This window comes from Procambarus clarkii, chromosome 78 (assembly GCF_040958095.1).
Source record: "Procambarus clarkii isolate CNS0578487 chromosome 78, FALCON_Pclarkii_2.0, whole genome shotgun sequence".
Classification (NCBI taxonomy): domain Eukaryota; kingdom Metazoa; phylum Arthropoda; class Malacostraca; order Decapoda; family Cambaridae; genus Procambarus; species Procambarus clarkii.
Genome location: NC_091227.1, coordinates 19,621,054 through 19,645,099, shown reverse-complemented (window position 1 = coordinate 19,645,099; position 24,046 = coordinate 19,621,054). Strand labels below are relative to the sequence as shown.

General features: G+C 37.4%; 1 protein-coding gene across 14 annotated transcripts in view; it reads right to left on the bottom strand.

The window, feature by feature from the left end:
- The window catches only part of LOC123746033 (protein abrupt), a 73,885-nt gene extending 50,644 nt beyond the window's left edge, over positions 1 to 23,241 (bottom strand). For 9 of the 14 annotated variants that reach the window (XM_069314163.1, XM_069314157.1, XM_069314159.1 and 6 more), the window contains exons 1-5: positions 23,074 to 23,202; positions 21,288 to 21,389; positions 18,888 to 19,544; positions 17,296 to 17,514; positions 14,318 to 14,434 (exon numbers count right to left, since the gene is read on the bottom strand). In XM_069314163.1, coding sequence (XP_069170264.1) covers positions 14,318 to 14,434; positions 17,296 to 17,514; positions 18,888 to 19,544; positions 21,288 to 21,368 — 1,074 coding nt within the window. In that variant the 5' untranslated portion in view covers positions 21,369 to 21,389; positions 23,074 to 23,202. Of the gene's footprint in view, positions 1 to 1,500; positions 4,086 to 14,317; positions 14,435 to 17,295; positions 17,515 to 18,887; positions 19,545 to 21,287; positions 21,390 to 22,972; positions 22,998 to 23,073 lie in introns of those variants that run through there. The other 5 variants (XM_045727202.2, XM_045727192.2, XM_045727201.2 and 2 more) reach the window with 3 other exon arrangements.
- Between the last annotated feature and the right edge of the window lie 805 nt (positions 23,242 to 24,046).

Here is a 24,046-nt window from a genome sequence, read left to right as displayed (position 1 = left end):
ATTGGAATGCTGGCAGTTAGAAGAAAATGTGCGCAGGCGATTTGTTCAATTTGGTAACGGGTGTGACGCGAGAAGGTTATCGACGTCAGTGGGATGCTCGGAGGTTTTCAACATTACTATAGCTAAGTGCAGAGACTGTCATATTTGCAGTGCTATTTCTACGATAGTTTCGTGTAGGACATAGTGTTTATATGTCCCAGTGGTCGGCTGGCAATAATTTTTTTATTTGTCCATTACTTGAGAGTATTTTACTTGCATTGAGGTTCATCCCTGAGCACATGTCCCGGGTCATAATATTCATTGTCCATGATATTTGTTAACTGGTAAGAACCTTTCAATGTTAAAATATCTTAAATTTTCATATCAAGTTGTGAGAAGATTTGTAAAGTAACAACAACTATGGTAAGTGTTTTAGTGGGACCAGTATTTAAAGTAACACTATTCAAAACAGGATAAAAATCCACACGTGTATTTGTGAAATTTATATAAGGAATTTACACCAAGTCTTTGGCTATCACCCGAGTGCTTTGTCAAGGTCTTAGTGTGTGATTAGGACGAGACTTACATCTCGATGTCTAATCTACATAAATTTCACATTTTTATCCTATGTTATTATGTCTGTGAGAAGACATTACCATTACTAACTATTCAAAATAATACCTATTCCGTAAAAATATCACTTCTATTTTAACAGTTATCTTGTAAAGTAACCAAGATTTTGAAATAAAACCCTTTGTAATAAATAGAAACTTATTTCCCTGGTTTATATACTTTAACCTTGTTTGACCCCCAGGAGTGAGAAGTGTCTGCCCAGGTACGTTTGATCATTGGTTACTACAGTACAAGTATTATTAGAGTACACTCTAGTTTGCAGGCGATGAGTCACAATAACGTGGCTAAAGTAATTTGACCAGACCACACACTAGAAGGTGAAGGGACAACAACGTTTCGGTCCGTCCTGGACCATTCTCAAGTCGAAATGACAATCTACTTGAGAATGGTCCAGGACGGACCGAAATGTCGTCTTCCCTTCACCTTCTAGTGTGTAGTCTGGTCAAAATACACTCTAGTTTGCCTTTTAAGATTTCATACAGCAAGGGCTGGGTTTCAATAGTTTGTACGCCAGGCTACACCATAAAGAAGTTCGTGCTCCCTTATATTATAAAACATTTAATTTCAAAATATTTAAATTCACATTTTTTGGAGCATTAAAAGACAAAGTTTGAAACATTTAACACTTAAGTGCTTTTCTTATGGCTGCCAAGAGAGGTTGCAGTGAAGAATCTAATGTTCCTGCTTTAAATCATAAAAATATAAAATAAAAAATTCTTGGAAAGTTATTGAAAAACAGTGATGTAGCATCACCCCTTCCCCCCCCCCCCCAAATATATAGTGCAGTATTTAGAAAATTTAATTATCAAGAAGTTATAGAAACAATAATTATAGTACAGATTACTATAATTAAAAACTAAATACAATGATTCAAATGAAACACCCAGAAACATAACACATTTTAATTGATGACAGTACTATACATGCACATTAAACAATTTATGAAAGTCAGTTAAGTTAATAATTAAATTAATAATTAATTTAATTTAATTTAAAATTAATTTAGACATTGGAATGCTTTCAACTTATAGACCAGACAGCAAGGCAAAATACATATACTGTACAGCATTTCAGAACGACTTTGGTAGTGTTTATAAAACATTAATTTCATTCATAAACAACTTCAAATTAAGGCATCTAAAAATATTTTCTATTAACCTCAGGCCATTCTTAATTTGTTGGATGGAACACCTGCACAAAAACTCAAATATGTGGGGAGGGAGGGAAGTATTAGAGGAAAGCACCAAGCCACTGCGACTACATAGCATTTGGAAGGGGTCAAGATAAGGATTTATGATGGGACGGGTGAAAGGAATGGTGCCCAACCACTTAGATGGTCGGGGATTGAATGTCAACCTGCATGAAGCTAGACCGTCGCTCTACTGTCCACCCCAAGTGGTTGAGACAAATGTGTGGGAGTGTGAGCATGAAAGTATGTGGCTATGTGTGAACATGGCACAAGCTACACATACATAATTGCTTACATTGTGGATGAATGGAATAGATCTTGCCCGGATCTTATACGAGTTTCCCCTTTCAATTGATGAAAGGGGGTTTCATCAACACTGGATCTGGTATTTACCAGGAAAGAAGTGATCTTTGACCTTTAGAACCTGCCCTAGCAGATGCGAGCAACTACATACTTTCAGAAATAAGATACAATAAGTTTATAATCTAGGTAAAATTTGAGTCAAGTGAAACAAGAGACGTTAACAGAGAAACTACCTGTACTTCAAGGACATATTTAATGAAGGCATCTATCTGGACCTAAAAAACAACTGATGAGTATCCCATACATGGAAGGTGCTTTAGATGCTAGAACACATTGAGGGGTGACATGCAGACTTACTGACATGGGAGGAGGAGGGAAGAAAAAAAAAAAAAAAAAAAAAAAAAAAAAAAAAAAAAAAAAAAAAAAAAAGTGACAAAAATGGCAGCAATGTTATCAGACTGGAGAAATGTTACTAGCAGAGGATCAGAGTTTGGTACTAGAGCCAGTGTTGTTTATTGTCCATATAAACAATCTACCAGAAGGAATACAGAGCTATACGAATGTGTTCGCTGATGACACCAAGTTACTAGGGAAGATAAGAGACATGACTCCCATGCCCTTCAAGATTACTTGAAAAATATAAGTGAATGGAGCAGCAGATGGAATTCAGTGTAAATAAATACAAAGTAATGGAGTGTGGAACCGAGGGGAAATAGGCCACACATACACACGCCCTACAAATTTTGTGAAAAGATATTAAAGAACTGACAAAGAGCTCTGGGGTGGTACAGCATAGTACCATGTCACCAGAGAACCATGGCAAGGACATTGTGAAGAGCCTATGCTATAGTATGCTTGCAAATTCCGGATTTGCTTCATAGATGAAATGAATGTATTCTACATAGATGAAGAAATGCTAAAAAATTGATCGTGACATTCCGAGACCAAAATTGGAGAATGCCGCAGATGTATGGTGTCCATATCTCAAGATGCACACCAATAAAACTAGATGTGCGAAGGCATGCTACTCAATGGCTTTAGGAACTTAAAAACTAAGAGCTATGAGGAAAGGCTGGAGACGATATGATTACCACATGTGAAATAGTAACAGGAATTGACACAGTTGACAAGGAGAATTTTTCTTAAACTTTTAACTTCAAGAGCATGAGATCATAGATTTAAGCTTAGACAACAATGGTGACAAAAATACTGTACATGAAAGTTCTCTTTTGCAAACAGTTGTGGACATCTGGAAAAATTTAAATAAGAAGGCAGTGGATGCTAAAACCATCAGTTGTTTGAAAGCATCAAGTCAAAAATTATTTGGCAAGACAGAACACCAGGAATGTAGCCCTCATACTGTAACTACGCTTGGGTAATTACACATACACTCCATGAGGTTGTAAAGAAATTTGTCAAAGAAAAAAAAAGTTGGAGTCATGTTTAGAGGTAGAGAAGCACTTGCATTTTAAGTTCATAATATGAGAACTGGTAGATGTTAGGAAGCACTTGCACTGAATGATGACAAATTAAGGTACAGTAATAAAAATAACTTAAAATTATTAAAATGCCCCTAAAAACATATTAAACTATATATTTTTTGTATGTACCTTAAAAACATCTTGTTCTAAGGCACTGAATTCATGTTATTTATTATGTGATGTCTCTTCATGTGCCTATTCATATTACTTTTTTGTCTAGAAACATAGGAACAAAACACACATGCTAGAGGTTTCTCCCCAGTGTGACACTGGATGTGAGATTCCAGTGTAGCTTTACGTGTTGTCCGAACAGGGCAGTAAGGGCAATGAAAAGGCTTCTCCCCTGTATGAGTGCGAATGTGCCTCATAAGACAGGTGGAAACATCGGTGGTATATTTGCAATAGGGACAAAGATATTTCTTGCCTTCTGTAGTGAGGTTCCTCAGGGCTCCTAAGACTTCTCTCCTCACAGTTTCCTCACCATCAGTGTCTTCACTCACCTGTTGGGGATGGCTATCTTACTCAAAGGAACATCACTAACACAAGTATACAATAAACATCAATGCTAATAGCATTTGCTACCTGAAGCACCAACCCAGTCATACTACCTTCACCCAAACCTGCATCTATGGAAACAGTAAACTAGACCTCAACTGTGAATAACCTTTTCTATTTCTTTGTACTAATGATAAGGTGGTATTGCAAATTTAAGCCTGCCATAAGATTCATACACAGTCTCATGACTTTTGGACACACAGTATTGCACAAAATCATACTTTGTGTGTCAAAATTGCCCAATATCATATACAGGGTTCCATCTTCAGTTATCAGCAGAAGCTATGTCTGCCCATCATACAGTTGTTAGTACTGGTTATGCTTGTCTAACATTAAATGCTGAATTCTCAATAAAATTACATGCCTAAACTTGGTACACTATTTGTTAACATCATTTGCCAGGAAGATGAACCTACAGACATAATTTTAGGGAGAATGGTTACAACCATTATAGGCCTTCCAATCCCTCCTTAACCTCCCTTTTTTTCCACTCTTCCTCTCCTCTCCCCTCTCCTCCCTTCTCTAAAAAAAAAAAAAGAGAACCAAACACCTTCAAAGGATACCAGATGAATTAGACTGATTCGGATGCCAGACTGCCAGCAGCAGCATCTAACAGCTTGGTTGGCCATACCACTAACCAGGAGGCCTGGTCAGAGACCAAACTAAGTGGGAATCAATTCCCAGAACCAACACAAGGTACAAGGTAAGTAGGTACAATGGTACCTTGGTTTTCTAATTTAATCCATTCCCAGAGACGGCACGTAAACTGAAAATTTGAAAACCAAAACAAATTTTTCCCACAAGAAATAATGTAAATTGAAGTAATCCGTTCCACACTCCCAAAAATATTAACTTCAAAATACATTTAATTACATAATACACACAAATATTTTGAACTACAGTACAGAATGTACAAGTTATAGCATACCTTCATTGATGACTTGTTGGCATATGGAAGACAGTGAGAAAGGAGAGGTGTAGGTGTATGGAAGGGAAGTCCCCTTCCATTATAACATCAGGCAATGATGACTTCTGAGGTACTTTCTCTCCTACGTTTTGCAGGCATACCACTAGGACCTGGTTGTGGCTCACTGCTCGATACCTGCTTGATGGGGTTCTGGGGGTTCTTCTACTCTCCAAGCCCGGCCCGAGGTTAGACTTGACTTGCGAGAGCTTGGTCCACTAGGCTGTTGCTTGGAGCGGCCCGCAAGCCCACATATCCACCACAGCCCAGTTGGTCCGGCACTCCTTTGAGAAAATGATCTAGTTCTCTCTATGCCCACGGTTGTTTCGGCAATATTTCTTGTACTCGCTGGGAGGATGTTAAACAACCGTGGACCTCTGATATTTATAGTGTTCTCCGATTGTTCCTCTGCCCCTGGTCTGGTCAACATGTTTTATGCTCGTTTGTCTCACTAAGAACCTTTCCATAGACTTTTTTTCCCTACTTTTAACATTTGACAATGTGTTGTCTCACTACAGACATTAAAAAGGTCAATGTAATGGCCTGCTACAGCTTTACCTGGGCAAGTCTTTTCAGTAAAACTTTGCAGTTCTTCCCATACTTCACATATTTTCTTAACGAGGAAAGGACATCCTCTACTTTGAACCTTACCACTTACTTTCTTGGGACCCATGGTGCGGTATATAATAATTATTTTTATGTTTAGAAACCAAAAAGGCTGAAAAATAATGAAATTCTTCACAAAGAATTCAAGTGCTATCATCCCCAGGCGAGAGGCACTGGTAAACTGAAGCACTGTCACCCGTGCCACCAGGAACCACACAATACTCGTATGGATCGACCTAGCAACAAACTCGCAAAGCGAAGCAAAGCTCGTAAACAGATTTGAATTTTACGAACTAATTGAGCTCGTAAACCAAAAAATTTGTAAAGAGGGACGTTCGGCAACCGAAGGTTCAACAGCATTCTCATTCTAAGAGGCCTATAAAGCTTATGCATCCTATCACTCAATAGATCAAGGGCACCGGATTTTGGTACAGCCTCAACAATGCATCTTCGTTTACATTTCACTTTTCGTAATTCCCAAGAGACCAAGTCTTAACAGTCCTTGCAAGACTTCTTCCTATTATATTATTCTCCCTTTGTGTTAAGAAAAGACTTAATAAGTTCATAGAAAGAGAAATTCAAACAATTTTACTAATTATGAAAATGTTTACCTTCCCCAGGGGCCTACAGCAGGGTTACCAGGAGGGCCATGTGAACCATGGCCTCACAAACTGGGGTAGGTGGCAGACTCTACATGTAATTACTTTTCCCACAACAAAAATATTCCAATTGGTGTACATGCCGAGATATAAAATATTGCCAAATCAAATAATTCTTATGTATCAATTTTACCACAGCATTTTAATTTGATGTTTTCGTTTTTAATTGACGGGTATGTATTTTAATAGATAATCATTCGATATTAAGTTTGAAAGTTATGCAAGCAAGACAGTAAAGAAACAAGAAAAGCAACTAACTCGATAACATCCTTTTTCAGCACATCTTAACATCAACATCTGGTGCTAAAGGCAATGACACCTCTACAACACCAACACGCAATATTATAATGCTACCATGTACTCTAGAATAAAAACAAGATTTAACTTGTTTATAATTTAGTGTCTCATGAATGTTGCCTTTCTTGAATTTTTAAACTGCATTTGTCTTTTTTTGTGGATTTCTGGTACTGTAGTGCTCCTATCTCTAGTGTTATGTAAAACACACTTTAGTAACACTATACTCTTTGCAGCCTTCTTCAGTTACCATAAACACACCTAATCTGGTCCTACTGCTTTTGCTACAGCTACTTCCAATATGAAGGGAAAAGCACAGCCACTTCATTCTTCCATTCCTCCTCTACACATACGAGGGTTTACCATGACGAGGTGTACAATATACAGTATAGAACATCAGTATTTTATCACTCACAATTAAAGTCAGTAAACCCAACATGAAAACATCCTGTTATATTTATGATTACTGGGACAAGACTGCCACAGGAACCACCATGATATACTTATACCCATATTTGTATTAAACTTCTATTCAGTGACAAATGTGCCTTTGTCACAAGTGCTTTCATGTAAAAAATTATGTACTCTACCAGTATTGTTTTAAATAAAAGTTCCTAATATATTTTACCTTTTATGTTCCAAATACACCCATCTGTACACATTTGCTAAAACCTTTGACTGTCACACATTCAAGCCCACATCCAGAAGCAACAGAGCAAGTTTTGAAAAGTACAGCCCACAGATATGCATACTAAGGGAGGTGACAATGTCAAAATTATAACAATGGAACCTTCTGGTATAAAATGGTACCGGGAAGACTCATGAGACTCGCCAGCATGTTGAAATAGCAAGAAGTTCAATCAATGGAGGTGAGCTCCATACACACACCCTGTTTCCTGGATTACTATTAGTCCATTTACTCATTTACTAGCTGAAGAAAAATAAGTCACCCATTGACTATTCTTCATAAGATGAAGTCCTGTTGACCTTGAAGCATCTTTCCGAACTGAGACCCAGCAAGACATCTTTACTCACAATTCTGAGCAGTAGGGGACTTCATTAGATGTTCAAGAGAGCAAGCAGACTTCAGCAGACAGCTCAGCTGTGCCCAGGTAGCAGCCAGATTGAGTGTGGTTAGGATTGCCTGGGTATGCTGGCTGTGGATCAAAAACCAAGCTGTAGACTAAGAGCCGAGCCTCAGCTCTCGTCATTGTTGTGCCCACAATGACTAGATAGTAGCATGGTGAACATGGAGGCAGCGTAGTCAGAAATTAACTCTACAACTGGAGAAGCCAGATGCATCACAGAGTTCCTTCACCCAAGAAGGAATCAACAATCAGATGGTGGGAGATGATTGTCTGTGTACTACCAAGATGTCATCAGCAGCCTAGAGGTGACAACAACATAAACCCCAAGAACTATTGGAGTTGTACAAAGTATGGGACATTATTAAAGAGTACGGGTAGCAAACAAAGTAGAAGGCGAGTTGCAACCACCTGTGACAGAAGGTGTGTGTGGACGTCACACTTTTATAAATATACGTATGTGTATATACACAGTATATATATTTATATTATTGTTTTCTGACTATTGTTTGCATTCACAGAATTATCCAATGTAAGTGGTTATTGTCTGTATATTAAGTATATTAATGATTATTATGCAATGAATTGTCAAAGTGACAGGTCCCATGATGGTCCATACAGAGAAGTAGCCTAATGCAAGATTTTTGTTAGAACGAAAATTCATATTTATTATTTTCATTGATCCTTATCTATTTCTTTTATATTATACAAAAAAAGAAATATTTAATTTGGAAAACCTACACATGTTGTAGGTTTAACATGTCTTCTCAACTGGCCTTCAGTAGGCAGAGAGAGGAGTGCATTTCTGATGTGATCCAATCCGACCAGAGGTAAATAAAGCTCCACTTGCCTAGTGCCAAGACTGTAAATATCCAAAAATAGCAGCAGATTTTCAGGTAAATGTGTTTCAGCCTGCTGTTGACAAAGTGATCTCTTGCATGTGGCAAGGTTCACTACCTGGGTTCGTGGTGACCGCCCACATAATACTAGTTAAGGTAAATTGCCAAATCAATACCCAATTTTTTGTAAAGTCATGAAAAAGGCAGAGCAGCACGAGACATGATGATCCTGAAGAATAAGTCGCAGTAATAATTACAAGAACAATTAAACATTAAGGGAGGCATATTTAGAGATGTGAAAAGGTGGTGGTATTTTCATGTCCTGAACCATTATTATGTTTTAACTTGATAATGGTGAAAGACAAATTGAAACGTGCCTTTTTCATATCTGTAATGTGTGTGTTTAGTGTCGATATCATAATTTAAGTGATGACAGACTAAGAACAAACAAAATGTTTTGCTTTTAACTCAAAATAGTTCAGAATGTCCATGGAGATTATCAAAACATTTTCTGAACATACCACATCTAACAATGTGCAGGTTAGTTTGGATCAATTTCGCAGCCTGCTTGGTAGACAACTAAACATCAGGTGACAATTTCAGCATAAAACCAATTACAAGAGCAGGGTTTGGCAAGCTCCCACAAATCATGTTTGCATATGTATTGCCTATTAAAAAAAAATAGCTTTGTTTAATAGCTATGTTTTTAATTTCTAAGAAGAGAAATACAGTACTGATTTCACTAACATATGATGTAATACTAATGACACACTGAATTCCAGCATTTACAAAGATGTAGTGCAATTCGAATAGCAAATTTTATTTAATTTCATTAGGGAATTACTTCTTTTGTAGATTTAGCACAAGATTTGTAAAATTATACACACATTTTAATGATGACCAAGTCACACAGCAGAAAATAGAGACATTTCGGTCCGTCCTGAACCATTATCAAGACACGTTTTCGGTCCATGACAGACCAAAATATAGTCGTTCCTCGATTTTCTGATGTGTGGTTTGGTCATCATGTCTTCAGCCATGTTATTGCGACTCATCATCTGCACATACTCTAGCCTTCACTAGAATCTATGCAGGGATATATTTCCAACACTGTACACAGTTTGACTGCAAAGATATTTATTAACCTCCTAACTGTGCAGATGTGCATTATCATATGCAAGAAAAAATTATCAAAAGAAAATTGTTTTCAGATTGTAAATTAGCATCCAGAAGGCATGAAAATCCAAATCTATTCTGGTTTAGCTGTAGTGGCCCGGAGAAGTTGTATGAATTCAGTAGCTGGGTGGGACGACGGCTAGATCATGGTCACCAGGCGGTCAGCGATGGGGTGGAGTTCCATACAGAAATAACTCTTCATTTATTTTCATTGTTTCACTATTTTTTTGTGCTTACATGTCGTATTGATGGGTCAATAGTACGATTTATTATGTATAACTTTAGAAATACGGTATGTGTATGTACAGATGTGTATAAATATATGCACACCCTATATTTATTCATACCAATTTTCATGAGCCTAAATCTTGTACAGTAATTGCAAATAGCACACATTTTGCATGTAAATACACACACACATGGATACCACCGATTTGCTGTTTTTTAAAATCTCTGGAGAGTGTTACTGCCAGTGAAACAGTGAAGGTGCAGAGTACAACAAGCATCACGGCTATTACACACAAAAATCACAATAACGTAATACATCAAATTAACAAATCCACAAGGGACGTGATAAGGGGTTCAAACCAATGTCCGGGATAATCCCAGACGCGCCTTAGTTGACTGTGCCACGACATTGTCGTGGTCATAGTTTACACCAAGGAATTTTGTGACCATATCACTAAACATATGGTCACAATTCACATGATCAAATTACCAACAAGATCACTGGAAATAGAAGCTGCCTCATTGTTGCAACAAATATGTTCCAACTGACAAGTGTATGTGCCATCAGTATGACATTGTATCAGTCTGTCATTGTATCAGTCACATAATCCCAGCATTAACACCAGAAGCTCATGTGAACAGGATAATATCAGCAAGATATGGGAAGTTGGCAAACAAGAACATATAAAAATCTAAACCAGGAGGCTTTCAAGTCCACACACACACACACACACACACACACATATCCTACCCATCTGAAACCATTACACAAATATCTATCACCAGCATGGAACCCACCCCTTGTGAAGTATAAACAAACGTGAGAAAGTTCAGAGGTTTGCAGTTTAGTACCAGAATTAAGAGGCCTCAGCGATGAGGACAGGCTGAGAGAACTCTCCATCAAAACCTTAGAAGGATAAAACAGAGGTGATATCACAACATTCAGAATTTGGAGAGGGAATAAACAAAGTGGACAAAGGAAACCTATTTAAAGATCACCAAACTAGTCAGAAAATGATGAAACTACAACATTTCAGTCCATCCTGGACCATTATCGAGTCTTGTAACAACTTGATAATGACTTCCCAAAAATATGATCTGCCAATTTTTTTAAATTCAGGACCACAATTCCTGCTCAGTACACAAGTGAACACATCCAAAAGGATCACTTCTTAATCGTCTCATCCTGCCAGAACTCAAACCCAGATCCTGTACCCAGTGCAAACTGGCATCTTTCCAGTTCACAATAATAACATGAGTAATTATGAAAAAGATGTCAGTTTTTTATTTTTATTTTTTTTTTTCATTTTAATATCACGGCATTACCTGTATTTCTATTTAGACAAACTGTACCCATCACAATAATGCTTTAGCAAAACTTTATTTTGGGCCATAAACCAGGTTTTGAAAAGGGGTTGTAAATTTGCAGCTTCACACAAGATATAACATATACTGCGCACACACACACATTATTGAACAAAACATGCAGCTCTTCACAGCATTAATAAGGTGTGCACACTCTTGGAGTGGAGCTCTTCATGAGTTTATAGTCAATACTTATTGTTATAAATGCTGTGCAAATTGTAATATGATTAAGAATTTCTTGATAAAGTAGAACAAAAATTTGCCTTTTCACATCAAGAAAAAAAAATCAGGATTGCCGAGATTTATCTTATGTACAATACAATACTTATCAAGAGTATTAACATTTCATATTTGGCCTAAGCAACAATTAATCCCCAACACAAACAAAATGATCACAGGAATTGTTACAATATAAAATCGTTGTTAAACATACATGACCAATAATAAGCAACATTTTCTTTTCTGTCTCTTTCAGTCTTTTAATAAAAAGACTGAATTTCTCAGTCCTTTTCTCATTGTTCTTACATCTGTGTTTTTGCTCATGTTAATGGAAATAAGTAGTTTATAAACTTAAAAAATGAAACAAAGAATGTATGGAATGCCAAGCTGAAAATATACGTAATAGTTGTCGCTATCCAACTGCAGGTTACCCTGGATTTTCCTCTTGCTGAAGTTTAATATATAATATTAAAAACCATAATAATGGAAAAAGTTGCTTTCTGGTGAGAGACCTACCAAAATTCTCGAGAGCAAACACTTTTACCACAAAAAATGTTTTATAATTATGATTACTGGCAAGTGGATACCTCTAGATACTTAAAATATAGGGCTGACAGTGTTGACACGTAAAGTGCTGTTCAGTTAACAGATCCATGTTTGCTGTTTCCACAGAACGTGTCCCGTACAGTAACAAACACATAATTGAAAAAATAAAAACAGGTGCCAAAGAGGGTGTCATCAGTACAGAAATGGTAATATAATAAATTTTGGTAACCAGTAGCTCAAAGCTGTAGCAATAGCTGTAACAATACTGTACTATATTTCATCAGGAAAAATACTGATCACTCCCTTACCAATCAAATAAAACAATTGAAAAAACATTTTAATTAAAGGGTTCAAAGTTCAACCACAAAGTTTGTCCCTGTACATTATAAACATCAGAATAGAGACAGCTGCAGAATGTCCATATGATGCAGCTCCTATTTACAGCCAACCAAACTCCCTCAGATACTGTGTCTAACCTTTGCTTGAAACAATCCAGTGGTCCCACACCTATGTCATCCATAATTAGTTCCATAAATCAACAACCTTGTTTCCAAAGTAGAACTTACAAAGGTCTGTATTTAATCTAAAATTATAAAATGCTTCTAATGCTGCTGGTGTCTACTCTATTTCCTGTTCATCTTGTCCTCTCCAATACTTTGGGGAAACTGGCCATACACTGAATGACAGACTTAAGGAACACAAAAGAAGTTAAGTCTGCAGACACAAACAATGCTCCCTTCTGCTATGTTAGGGATTTTAATTATCCTATTGATTGATCTTCTAAAATAATCTTTCCTTCCTTAAAATAATCATAAAATAATCTCTTCACAGACGCCATCTTGTCGAATTGGCTCTGATACACAACCTATCCAACATGAACCTTAGTCCTGGCTTCGTTGATGTTGACTCTTCCCTTTCACAATAAACACTCAAATGTTCTAAACGTTCTAATAAACGTGACCTGACATAAGCCTACCCTTCCTTTTCCTTTTTATTTGTCTTTTTCTTATCCTCCCATTCTTACACCAATTATTTCCCCTTACAACTATTCCTCGGTACCTTTCACCTTGCTCTTGCCTTTCTCTAAGATTTCCTCTGCCTCCTCTCTTTCTTGCCTTACTTAATGCCTGTGCCTCCCTCGTCTCATAACAATCGACTTTATCGGTCCGTCCAGGACGGACCGATACGTTGTCGTCTCCTCATTTTCTGGTGTATGGTTTAGTCTTCATATCTTAACACTTTGCCTGGGTGGGGATGCATAGTGTGTAAAAAATCTACGGATCTTAAGCGGAGACGTATGATGCATCCAAATTTAAAATATTTGTTAAAATTTCATTTTCTTTTGTCATTATGGGATGTGTTTTAAAAGGTGCGCCAACGTCTTCCCATTTTCTGTGATCGCCCATGTGGCATCATGGCTCCGCCTCCCACACGGTAGGCCCATTGTTATCGTGTGTATGCTCATGACCGCCTCCCCTCGCGTCCCAACATGTGTGCCCGCTCCGGCTATTTTATCTCTGCTATATTTGTTACTGCCTTTATAAACACACTACATTTACTCCAAGATGTATAGTGATCAAGAACAGCCATTCCAGGACAAAAGCAGGGGAAAGAAACAAGTGAGGGAGAAGCTATGTAGAACAACAAAGTCAAACTCACTGCAACAAAATTCCAGGTTTTAGTTGAATTTTCTGATCTTGAAAGTGCCAAAAGTGACAGTGATGTAGATAGTGAGGTGGGTAAAACTAAAACAGCAGGCGAGGAAGAAATTGTAAGAGAGAGGAGTGATGATGACGATGTTGATACCACCACACATGTAGGGCCTGCTATTAGAACACGTACCAGACGTACCGCTCGTACCCCACACTCCAGTTCGGGTGAAGGCTGGTCTACTGACAACACTGCATCATTTGTAGACAGTTTTACTGGAACACCAGGCTTGACTGTACCAGTACCAAGCACTCCTCTGGGACTTTTAGTTATTTATTACGTGAGATTTGCTGAAATTTATGGTACATGAAACCGAGTGTGCCACAGCAAAGAGATTATAGTGAATTAACATTTATTCCCACTAACTTATGAAAATCTTTCCGTATGCCTTCCTCCTCATATAAATCTTGTGTCTTCTAATCTTGGGGTGATTATTTACAAACATGATGACAACCTCTTTGGTATAACGTGAGGGTTAACACTCACCAGATGGTGTGCTTGTTGATGTTGTGGCCCTGGATGAACTTGCATGGATAACTCCTGGTTCAAGTCTCCACAGTAACCCTGGCTTGAGGTTTCACCACTTTCCCCTAAGTTCGCCCACTGAGAATACATACTTTGGTTAGTTACTATTGTAATGACAGTATCTAGAACACCTATACATGTATCAAAATGGCTACAATAATCATGAGAACATGATAGTATTGGAAACAGCAAAAAGTATACGAGTCCATGTGAGTTAGCTCCAATTTATTACAACTACATTTCTTCATATATCTATCAAATCAATGCTTGAGCCCATCAATCAACCATATATATTACATTACTCTACCTGAATTGTTCCACTGTGTTCCATACTGTGTTCTATAAATCTATAACCATATTTCCAAACCAGTATTTTCCAAGGTTCTCAATGTAAACTTATTCAATTTGAAAATAATGAATCATGCCGTGTTGCAGAGCACCCCAGAACTACAACTACAGTGACCTGATGCCTGATCACACACCCAACAACAACAACTTTGAGAGCACTTGCATCCAAGAGCAAGTTACATCACAACTTCATATATATTGCACTGAAGTTCCTGTGGATACCCATGTTCCTTGCCATATTATATACATAATATACTAATGAAACTACTTTTAAATGTTAAATATAACTACATGACAACCATGTTAAATATAACTACATGACAAACAACCAACTTTGTGGTCAATTTCATAGCATGCATAGAAATTTTGGCCATTTATATTTTTGTTAGTAGAGTATTTTGGTTAGTATTGCATTTCAATTCATACCATTGGTATTAAGTTAACACTTTTGCATTCTGGTGATGCTAAAATTCATCATCCATTTCCTATTCACAAAAATTCATATATTCATCGGTCATGTATAATCTATTATACACACACTTTATTGCATCTTTTCTATTCATTTGCAAACATCGACAAGTAATTTATAGTTCTAACATCTCGTGTGGTTTTGGCTCTGGTTCCTGGCAGGCCAAATTGATGCAAACCGTGCAACTGATGTGACTGGTAGAGTGGAGTGATCTCAACGAGATAGCTACAATGAGCTACTAGAGATCTACCAGAATGAGGCATTTCATTACATTTAATGTTTTTTTGTCCCAACATTATCCAGCTCATTGCTGAGCAGGACCGACCCACCTAAGTGCCCAATGTTTACATTTGGGAACATTCAGATAGGAATATAAACAATTATAAGCACACTTTTGTTCTTGCATCTATTCTCTTAGATTTAAACTATTTATTTAAGAACATTTTGACACCAAATTTATTGCTATAAGCCAACAAATAACTAAGAAAACATGAAAGGATTTCAAACACAAACTTTCCATGGCTGAGCAGCCTGGGAGCAGCATGGGAAGCCAAGAATGTTTATGCTCAAGAATATGCAGAAAGGCCAGTCCACCAAAATGTTAAAAGTATTACTTTATTCCACTTGGAACAAAAATAACCTACTTATGTGACTGGGAATTGTCCGTTTACCTTAGAGCAACTTCACCTATGTTTTACTACTGCACTTATTCCAATAACATGATTCAGTACAGTACAGTATCTAACCAAACCCTAATTTTGAACTAAGAGTTCCCACATTTTATATTATCTGAAGGTATAAAAGAATAATGAGTACAGTACCATATTTTCATCAAACAAAGGCATGCTTTGTGCTGAGATGATGGCTTTGTTTACAAGTAGCTTGTATGACAGTCACCCTCCCTGCCTTACTGCAGATTTACCTGCATTGGCTGTGTGCACCTACCTCATTTGACAAACTTTACTAAGATTGTTTTGTGGGCTTCTCACTGCACCCCATCCATAATGAGTAATAAGACTACACATTGTTTGAAGTGGCAGTGGGTATGGGAAGTTGCAGTACTCGCCTAACTGTACTCTCCCAACTGTGCTTGCAGGAATTAAGCTTTGGCTCTTTGGTCCCACCTCTCAGCTGGGAATCAACTGATGTACAAATTCCTGAGCCTATTGGACTATCATATCTACACTTGAAACTGTGTGGAGTCTGCATGAAAAATGTGTATGGAATGGGAAGGTATGGCAACAGTTGGGAGGGCAGAAGGAAGGATGTGGGAGTTCTGGCTTCTGCCATTCTACACACACTCAACAGTCAACACAAATGGTGTGGCAAAGTGTTAGCCAATAGCAAATAATGTATTTACAATCAGTATTTGCACCAAATTAACCTGTTGAAGCTATCCAAGTGATGACAGCCTAAATGAAGAGGAAATGTACCAAAATTACTGTGATAATCCATAAAAAATCCAGTGGAAAGCAAGCAAATCAGAAACAAAAACCACTACTGGGTTTTTAGTTGGGGGGTTTTAGGAAGTGTTTGCTTCAATCAACATGCATGTGAGTGACGGGAGTTTTGGACAGATACAAGTTCCTGTCTTCAGGGTGTGTTCAGCGTTTTAGTGTGCTCTGTCCTTTATTTACATACATACCTATATTATAGTATGATTTCGGGGCTTTAGTTTCCCCGCGGCCCGGCCCTCAACCAGGCCTCCTTTTTGTTACATACCCCTAGGAAGCAACCCTTAGCAGCTGTAACTCCCAGGTACCTATTTACTACTAGGTAACAGGGGCAAAACAGGGTGAAAAACTCTGCCCATTTGTTTCTGCCTCCACCGGAGATTGAACCCGGAACCTCAGGACTATGAATCCAAAGAGCTGTCCACTCAGCTGTTAGGCTCCCTTTACCCACACCTACAGTATGTTAGCATGTAATCAGTCAGATGAGTAAAGTTGCTCAATACAGTGTACAAAAGATTTTAACCACTTTTCAAAATAAACACACGAGTAATAAAAAATTACACATCAAATCAAACTGCAGTACAGTACTGTACTTTAACAACAAACTACAATATTGTAATATTCTTTGTATTATTAACCAGAGATACAGAAGCAATAAAAACAATTACCCCTTGTAATCCTGAAGGCCCTGCCTGGGAGTCAAAAGACTGGTCATCAGGTGGATGATTGTAAGGGGAAGACAAAGGGTTTGAATGATCTTTCGTCATCCCACAGCCATCAACTCCAAGATTAGAAACTAGCGCCCTGTAGTCAAACCCCGATTCTGGCAACTCGCCCTCACTTTCCCCTTCTACCATTTCTTCTTTAATCACCGATTCATCCACAACCTTAAATAGAACAATTCACATTTAAATTATTTGTCATAAAAATAGTAATACAGTATACTCATTCCAGAAAGAAATCACAATAACGTGCTGTATCAATGCAAAAATCATTAGAACCTGTGAGGAGGATTTAAGACTTTGCTCTGGGTACTCCCAAGCAAACACCCCAGACACCTACAACACAACATGGTCAAGCGTTACGCTGGAGAAACGGAGGCAGAATTCCTAGACTACAAAGCCAGAGAGCATGAGGAAAGTGTGTGAAACCCTAGTTCAGCTTCAGTAGACACATCAGGAGGGAGGAAGGGAATTATCAGGGAAAAGTGCCAAGCCATCATGACTATAGCACTTAGAAGGGGGGTCAGGATAAGGATTTGGAATGAAATGGGGGGGTGGGAATTCCTAGAGGATTCAGTTGAATCCCAGGTTGCAATTCTTTTGACCATGTTGTGGTGTAGTTGTCCAGGGTGTTTGTTGCTTGGGAGTACCCAGAACATAGTTTTGAATCCTCCTCATGGCTCCTCCTGATTTTCTCAGTATTGTATACTCATTCTTAATTGCTAAAAGGTGTAAGAGTATTCCTCTTCATATACAGTAGACATGAAGAAATTATCACATCTTCACTGCTGATTTTCCAACCTAATGAATTATTTATCAATTTGTATGCCATTACAAAATATTTTACACAATTTGGATTGGTACAGTGTGTACAAAAGTATTCATACTGTAGAAAGCATATAATGCAACTATAAGATACTTTATTGTGAAAAGTGCTTGTTTTTCCCTGTATTTTCATAAACTGAACATAGGGTATTCATAACTTTATATATAAATTTGTTTTGGTAATGTGCATGATCCTTACACGTGTTAAAAATACACTATTCAACACAATACAGTACTGAACAGTTTCTTTCACTCTAATATAGTGCTTGCAGTATTACTCTATTTCACTCTTCATTATAACCTATGTCTCAAATTTATAACATAACGCTTACATTCCTTACAAATTTTTACTACTTCCAGCTTCTTTTGTTCCTCATTTATTACTCATTTACATTTCACACAGTTTTCTGGGGCCAGGATAAGTGCAAGGAATTGCCTTCCACTATAATGTAAAAAATCCAAGGCTGATGGCATTGCATTGTGAACAATTAAAATATTACAGTAGTAAAACAATGCAATATGTTCACTGGTAAGCAGGTAGAAAGGTTGGCATTCAGGACCAAACATCAAACAGACAAGCCATGGTTGGAACATGGTTCAAGCCATGTTCAAATTGTCGAGGTTCACCTGTATTGTACACTAAAATGAATTTTAAATCCAAGTTAGATTTTATGGATATCCCACAGGAAACTGATAACATGTTATACACATACCTCAGCTTCAGCCTCTGGAGATTCCTTTGTAACTGGCCGACACTCTACTCTCTGTTCCACTTCCTGATCTGTGTGCTGTTCTGACTGCTGCTCTGTTGAAGTCCTATCTCCTCTTCTCTCTAATTTTTGGTCTTGTTTTTGCTCTATCCTTTGGTTTGCTTTACTGTGGTGCCTATTTGTAGCCACTTGTTCTTGCGAGTATTCACTGTCCTTACTACTAAATGGGGAGGAACGAGGTGAAGGGGCATTGGAACGTAAACTTTGCCCCTCACTCCGGGACGGACTCCTATTCTCTTCTCGTCTTTGTCTCTTTGGATGAGGACTGCTTCTATCATCAGTCGAACTTCGCACATGGGCTGCTTTTTTGCTGGTGATGGGAGGCTCATCAGGAACAGCCAGTCCTTTAATTTGTAATAACTCTGCAGCCTTGATCAATTGGGTTAAGTCATTCTGAGCCACACTAACAACGCCAGCATACATATAACTAAGAAGGGCTTCAATGTCTTTACACTCCACATCTTTGACCACAATGATTGGGTGTTTACAGGGAGTTCTCTCAAACATTTTAAGGAAGTAATCACTACATGTCGAAAGAACTAATTTGTGTGCCGAATAGAACTTTCCTTCACAAGCAATTGTTACGTCTGTGTATCTCTCCTGAAACATGAAGAAAACTTAATTAAGCCATTACATGCAGATTTGCTAAATGAAAAAAAAATCTTTATTCATGCAGTGTAATAAAATAAAGATACATAAAGATTCTGCTACTACTATATTGTATAAACTCATTTAACTTGCATAGATAAGAAATGCTTCAGCAGTCGAGATGAAAATTAGAAATGATTTGATTTTAGCCAACCAAGAGAGATTCCTAGGCCATCACATCTAGGTATATGAGTGGTGCACTTGGTGGCTTCAGAAGGCAATATCCTTTGCACTTTTGGTTAAGTTCTGCCAGTCAGGGTTACCTTGAAGTAGTTCCAAGGATCAATGTCCCTGCGACCCTGTTGACATCCTACACTGGCATGACTGAACTCTACAAACCATCCTTGTCAAGTCATACTCTAGTGTCAAGAGAGACTGGAGAATATCAAATCCAAACTTTAATATAGACAGAAAGGTGCTTAACAAACAACCTATCCAGGTGCAACACTTTGAAACAGAACCAACCTACATTCTGTTTAACCTACCTAACCACCCACTAAGTCACTACCACAGACTGCCACGAGGCCAGATAATACAATTAACATCAAAGTATTTAAGCTCAACATTCCCACATTTCATCTAAATCTTAGGCTAAGAGAAACAAAGAACCAAGCACAGGGAAAACATAGGAGAGCAGTAGTTTTACCACGGCACTTTACTCCATTAGCTGAGGAAGCCATTTTATAGAAAGCCTGCTGAAAGAAAAAAGAAACTAACGTGGGCATCCAAAATCCCTGAAAGAAAGATGTCAACCTAAGATAACATCAAGCACACCTTCAGTGGACCAAATCAGAACACATTCTAAAGAAACTAGAAAAAACACTTAGTGCCATGCACATTAGTACAAGGATTAACAAATAAAGAATGCCACCGGATATAAAATACAAAATAGGGATTGAAATCACGTGTCCAAAAAAATAGCAAAATATCTGACCCAAGAGGGTCAAATAACATCTAGGTCCAGCTGCAGCTTACTCCATACCCCATCAGGTATGGATACACTCAGTCAAGGACCCATGGCATAGGGAGAGTGAAATGGTTTTATGCTAAAAAAATAATTCATTTGATCAACATATTTTTTTACTAAAATTCATAGGTATCATTTGAAACCAAGACAATTGTCAATACTCATTGAAATTACAACGGGCATAGAATTTCTGCTTTAATAACTACACTAATTTGCCTACAAGAAATCTCCAAATCTCTCTCCCACCTCCATAGTGATTTTTAAAATATTTCTTTAATCTGTCATCAGGAGGCAAGATGGCCTTAAAACAATAGGATCTTCCTTGCACCATCAAACAGCTGAAGTATAGAAAGTTTCAAGCTAATGCCAAATACAGTCTCCAGATGTCACATAGGGACCACAATGGTTTGTAAACAAACCGTCAAGCAAAAACCACCGAGAATCCTTTTGGGAGCTACATAATTTTAAGAAGCCACACAATAACTACATACATACGAGTAAGAGTAAATATCCGGTATAGATACTGTATATACTTTTCAAAATGAACAAAAAATAAGGAAAATACTAATATAAAAGTAGAACAATTTCCTGTTATATGATTTGAGAAAATTTATATTCTATACAGTATTATACTGTACTACAGTACAGTACATAAATTATTATTAGCCATTAATACAGTACCAATTGAAGTATTACTTCACATATCAAATCAGCATAAACTGACATACCATATCACGTAATGAGGAAAGCATGTGGCAGAACGTAGAGCTGTGGTTGTTCCATGACAAGGATAGCAGCCCCTCTGCCATTGTGACTTAATTAACATTCACCTGTAAACAGAAAGGCAATTGCTTTATTAGCCTTATGATTCTAGAATTCTTAAAAGAGAATTGTGATTCGGTCAAAAATGGTAAGTCTAATTCTATGTGTAGTTTCCTCATCCCAGCAAAAAGATGTTACTCTTCCCTCTAGATGTCTACTAATCTTACAAACTTAAATGCATCAGGAATTGTTTATATAAGTTTTATACAATTTGTTATCAACAAAGCTCTGGAAAGCTCGTGGATAGATACATAGTTATTATATAAAGTTTGGTCCACCGAGAGTAAGAGCACTGTTGAAATATAAATGCACTTTAATTTGTATAAACTGTATGATGTCTAATATCTCTTATCTTCATCCAGTATTAAGACATTGCCAGCACTTAAGACCACAAGGTGAGAGCAAAGTATATATAACTAGCACAGTACAATATGTTTATTATAGACTGCATTTAGAACTAGATGTTCAAATTGCATAACAAAAAAATGTACTCCAGGGCCAGCATTTTTTCAAGATTTAAACAGTGGAGTAATAATTACTACACACTAGACACAACGATACCATGATGGTGTAACGAGTGTAGACTGAAGCAGCATGCACCGGTAATGCAATGGGCTGCATATGCTTATTTAGTGGTAGATAAACAGAGGCATCAGGTGAAAGGAAACTACAAAAAGACTTGCCCTACCAGAAAGACAGCAAGCATGTGCTCAACCCTCACATTACCCAAGAATTATGTGCGACACCACAGTTAGCCATAAACTAGGACGAGTGCAAATATATTATTCAATTTCTCATGGCCTTATGTGATAAACTAAATAAATAAATAAATAAATAACTACTGTATATTTATTTAAATATATATTTATTAAATATAATATATATTATTAAAAGTATATTTATTAAATATAAGTATATTTAATTGTAAATAAATTACTACTGTAATTACCTAAGTATAATTACCCAAGTGTACCTGCAACAACACGTTCCTCAGATTACCATCTTGGTGTCCATATTACATTATTGACTAAACCTAAATACAGTAGTTAGGTTAGATATTTAACTTGATAAAATTATGTTAAAACTTTGAACACCTTTATGTAAGATGTGAGCCCTACCATTAAGTGAAACTGGTACTAAATGCAATTTAATGACAAATAAAAGACGTTTCTAATATTCCTTTGCCCATATGAAGACAGTGGCAAATCATATTATGAAACTGGATCACTGCAAATGTAAGTTTTCAAGCTATACAGTTACCAAGCCAAGTGTTCAATAGATTAGACTGTACTTGTGGTTGGTTTCAAACCCATTGTAGATACACACATTAGACTGTAACTAGCTTATCAAGACTAACTTGCCAAGTAAATGAATACTGCGGTTCAGTTCACCAGGCCCCAAACAATGTGCGTTTGGATGGCCCGGTGAACCCTTTCCGCACACGCCGCCCGCAGGATGGGAATGGGGGCCCATAACAATGAACTAAACACTGGCATGGCTTAATAAGAATTGATACGAACAAGACCCCCTCGCTTTGACAATCCCCTGGCACTAGGGAGCAGAGGGCGCCCCTCCTCTCTGAAAGAAACACCTGCGTGTTTAAGCACATCCTTCAACATTGTAGTTGCCGCCAGCGTTCCCCTTCCAAAATGTGGCTCGCGTTAGGTAGCCACACAACTAGTCGGCTCTCACCTTGCCTGGAGGCCTCCACTAACACTATCACCAACATACTCAGCCCTCACACAGCAGTACTAAGACACTCGCCCTGGTATAATAGTAGTGTGTGCAGGAGTGGGCGTCGGGCCGCTCTGCGTTACCACAACAATTAGACGGTGAAAGCCACCCTTTGTGTAAAGCCCGTGGTTGGGGGGGGGGCTTTACACCTCCTTACAGCCCTCAAAGCTATATTTCTATAGTTTAATTATATATACAAGTTGTTTTAAAATATTCGTTGAAGGTATTAGAATTTTAAGCCGTTTTAATTATGATTTTACCTTGAATTTTCAACGGGATTATTGTTATCATCCTTATCGAATATAGAGATTTATATTTATTATTTTTTTATTTATATATTCAAATTCAAAATTCAAATGTTTATTCGGGTAAAGTACATACGTACAAGAGGTGATACAAAAATTGTTAGATTTATAGATAGAGCTAGTACATACAATGCCTAAGGCCACTATTACCCAAAGCGTTTCAGGCAGGAAATATTTGTAGAAATTCATGTATTTATATACATGAAGGTACATTGGGTTTGTAATATAACATAACATTGGTACGTAATATAATATACATAATTAATAAATAGTTTGTAGAGAAGAGGAATTAAGCTGTTCCGCTGGTGTGGCAGGTAAGCCAACTACGGGCACACCAAAATGCTACTTTATAATAATATAGGTAGTAATGGAGGAAATGTATATGTTTATCTCTCAGAATGTTCGGTAATATGTTTATTGTTTGTGATGTGTGTCTATGTATATATTAACACGATGTACTGAATGGGGTGAGGATAGCTTGAGCTACCTCATCCCTTTGTGTGTATTTTACCTCAATAAACTTATTTCAATTTCAGGTAATAATATTTTATTTACAAGAAAGTACAATGGGTAGGTGCAATTACATTAAAGTGATATTTTGACATTCTTGCAAAGTCACTAACATG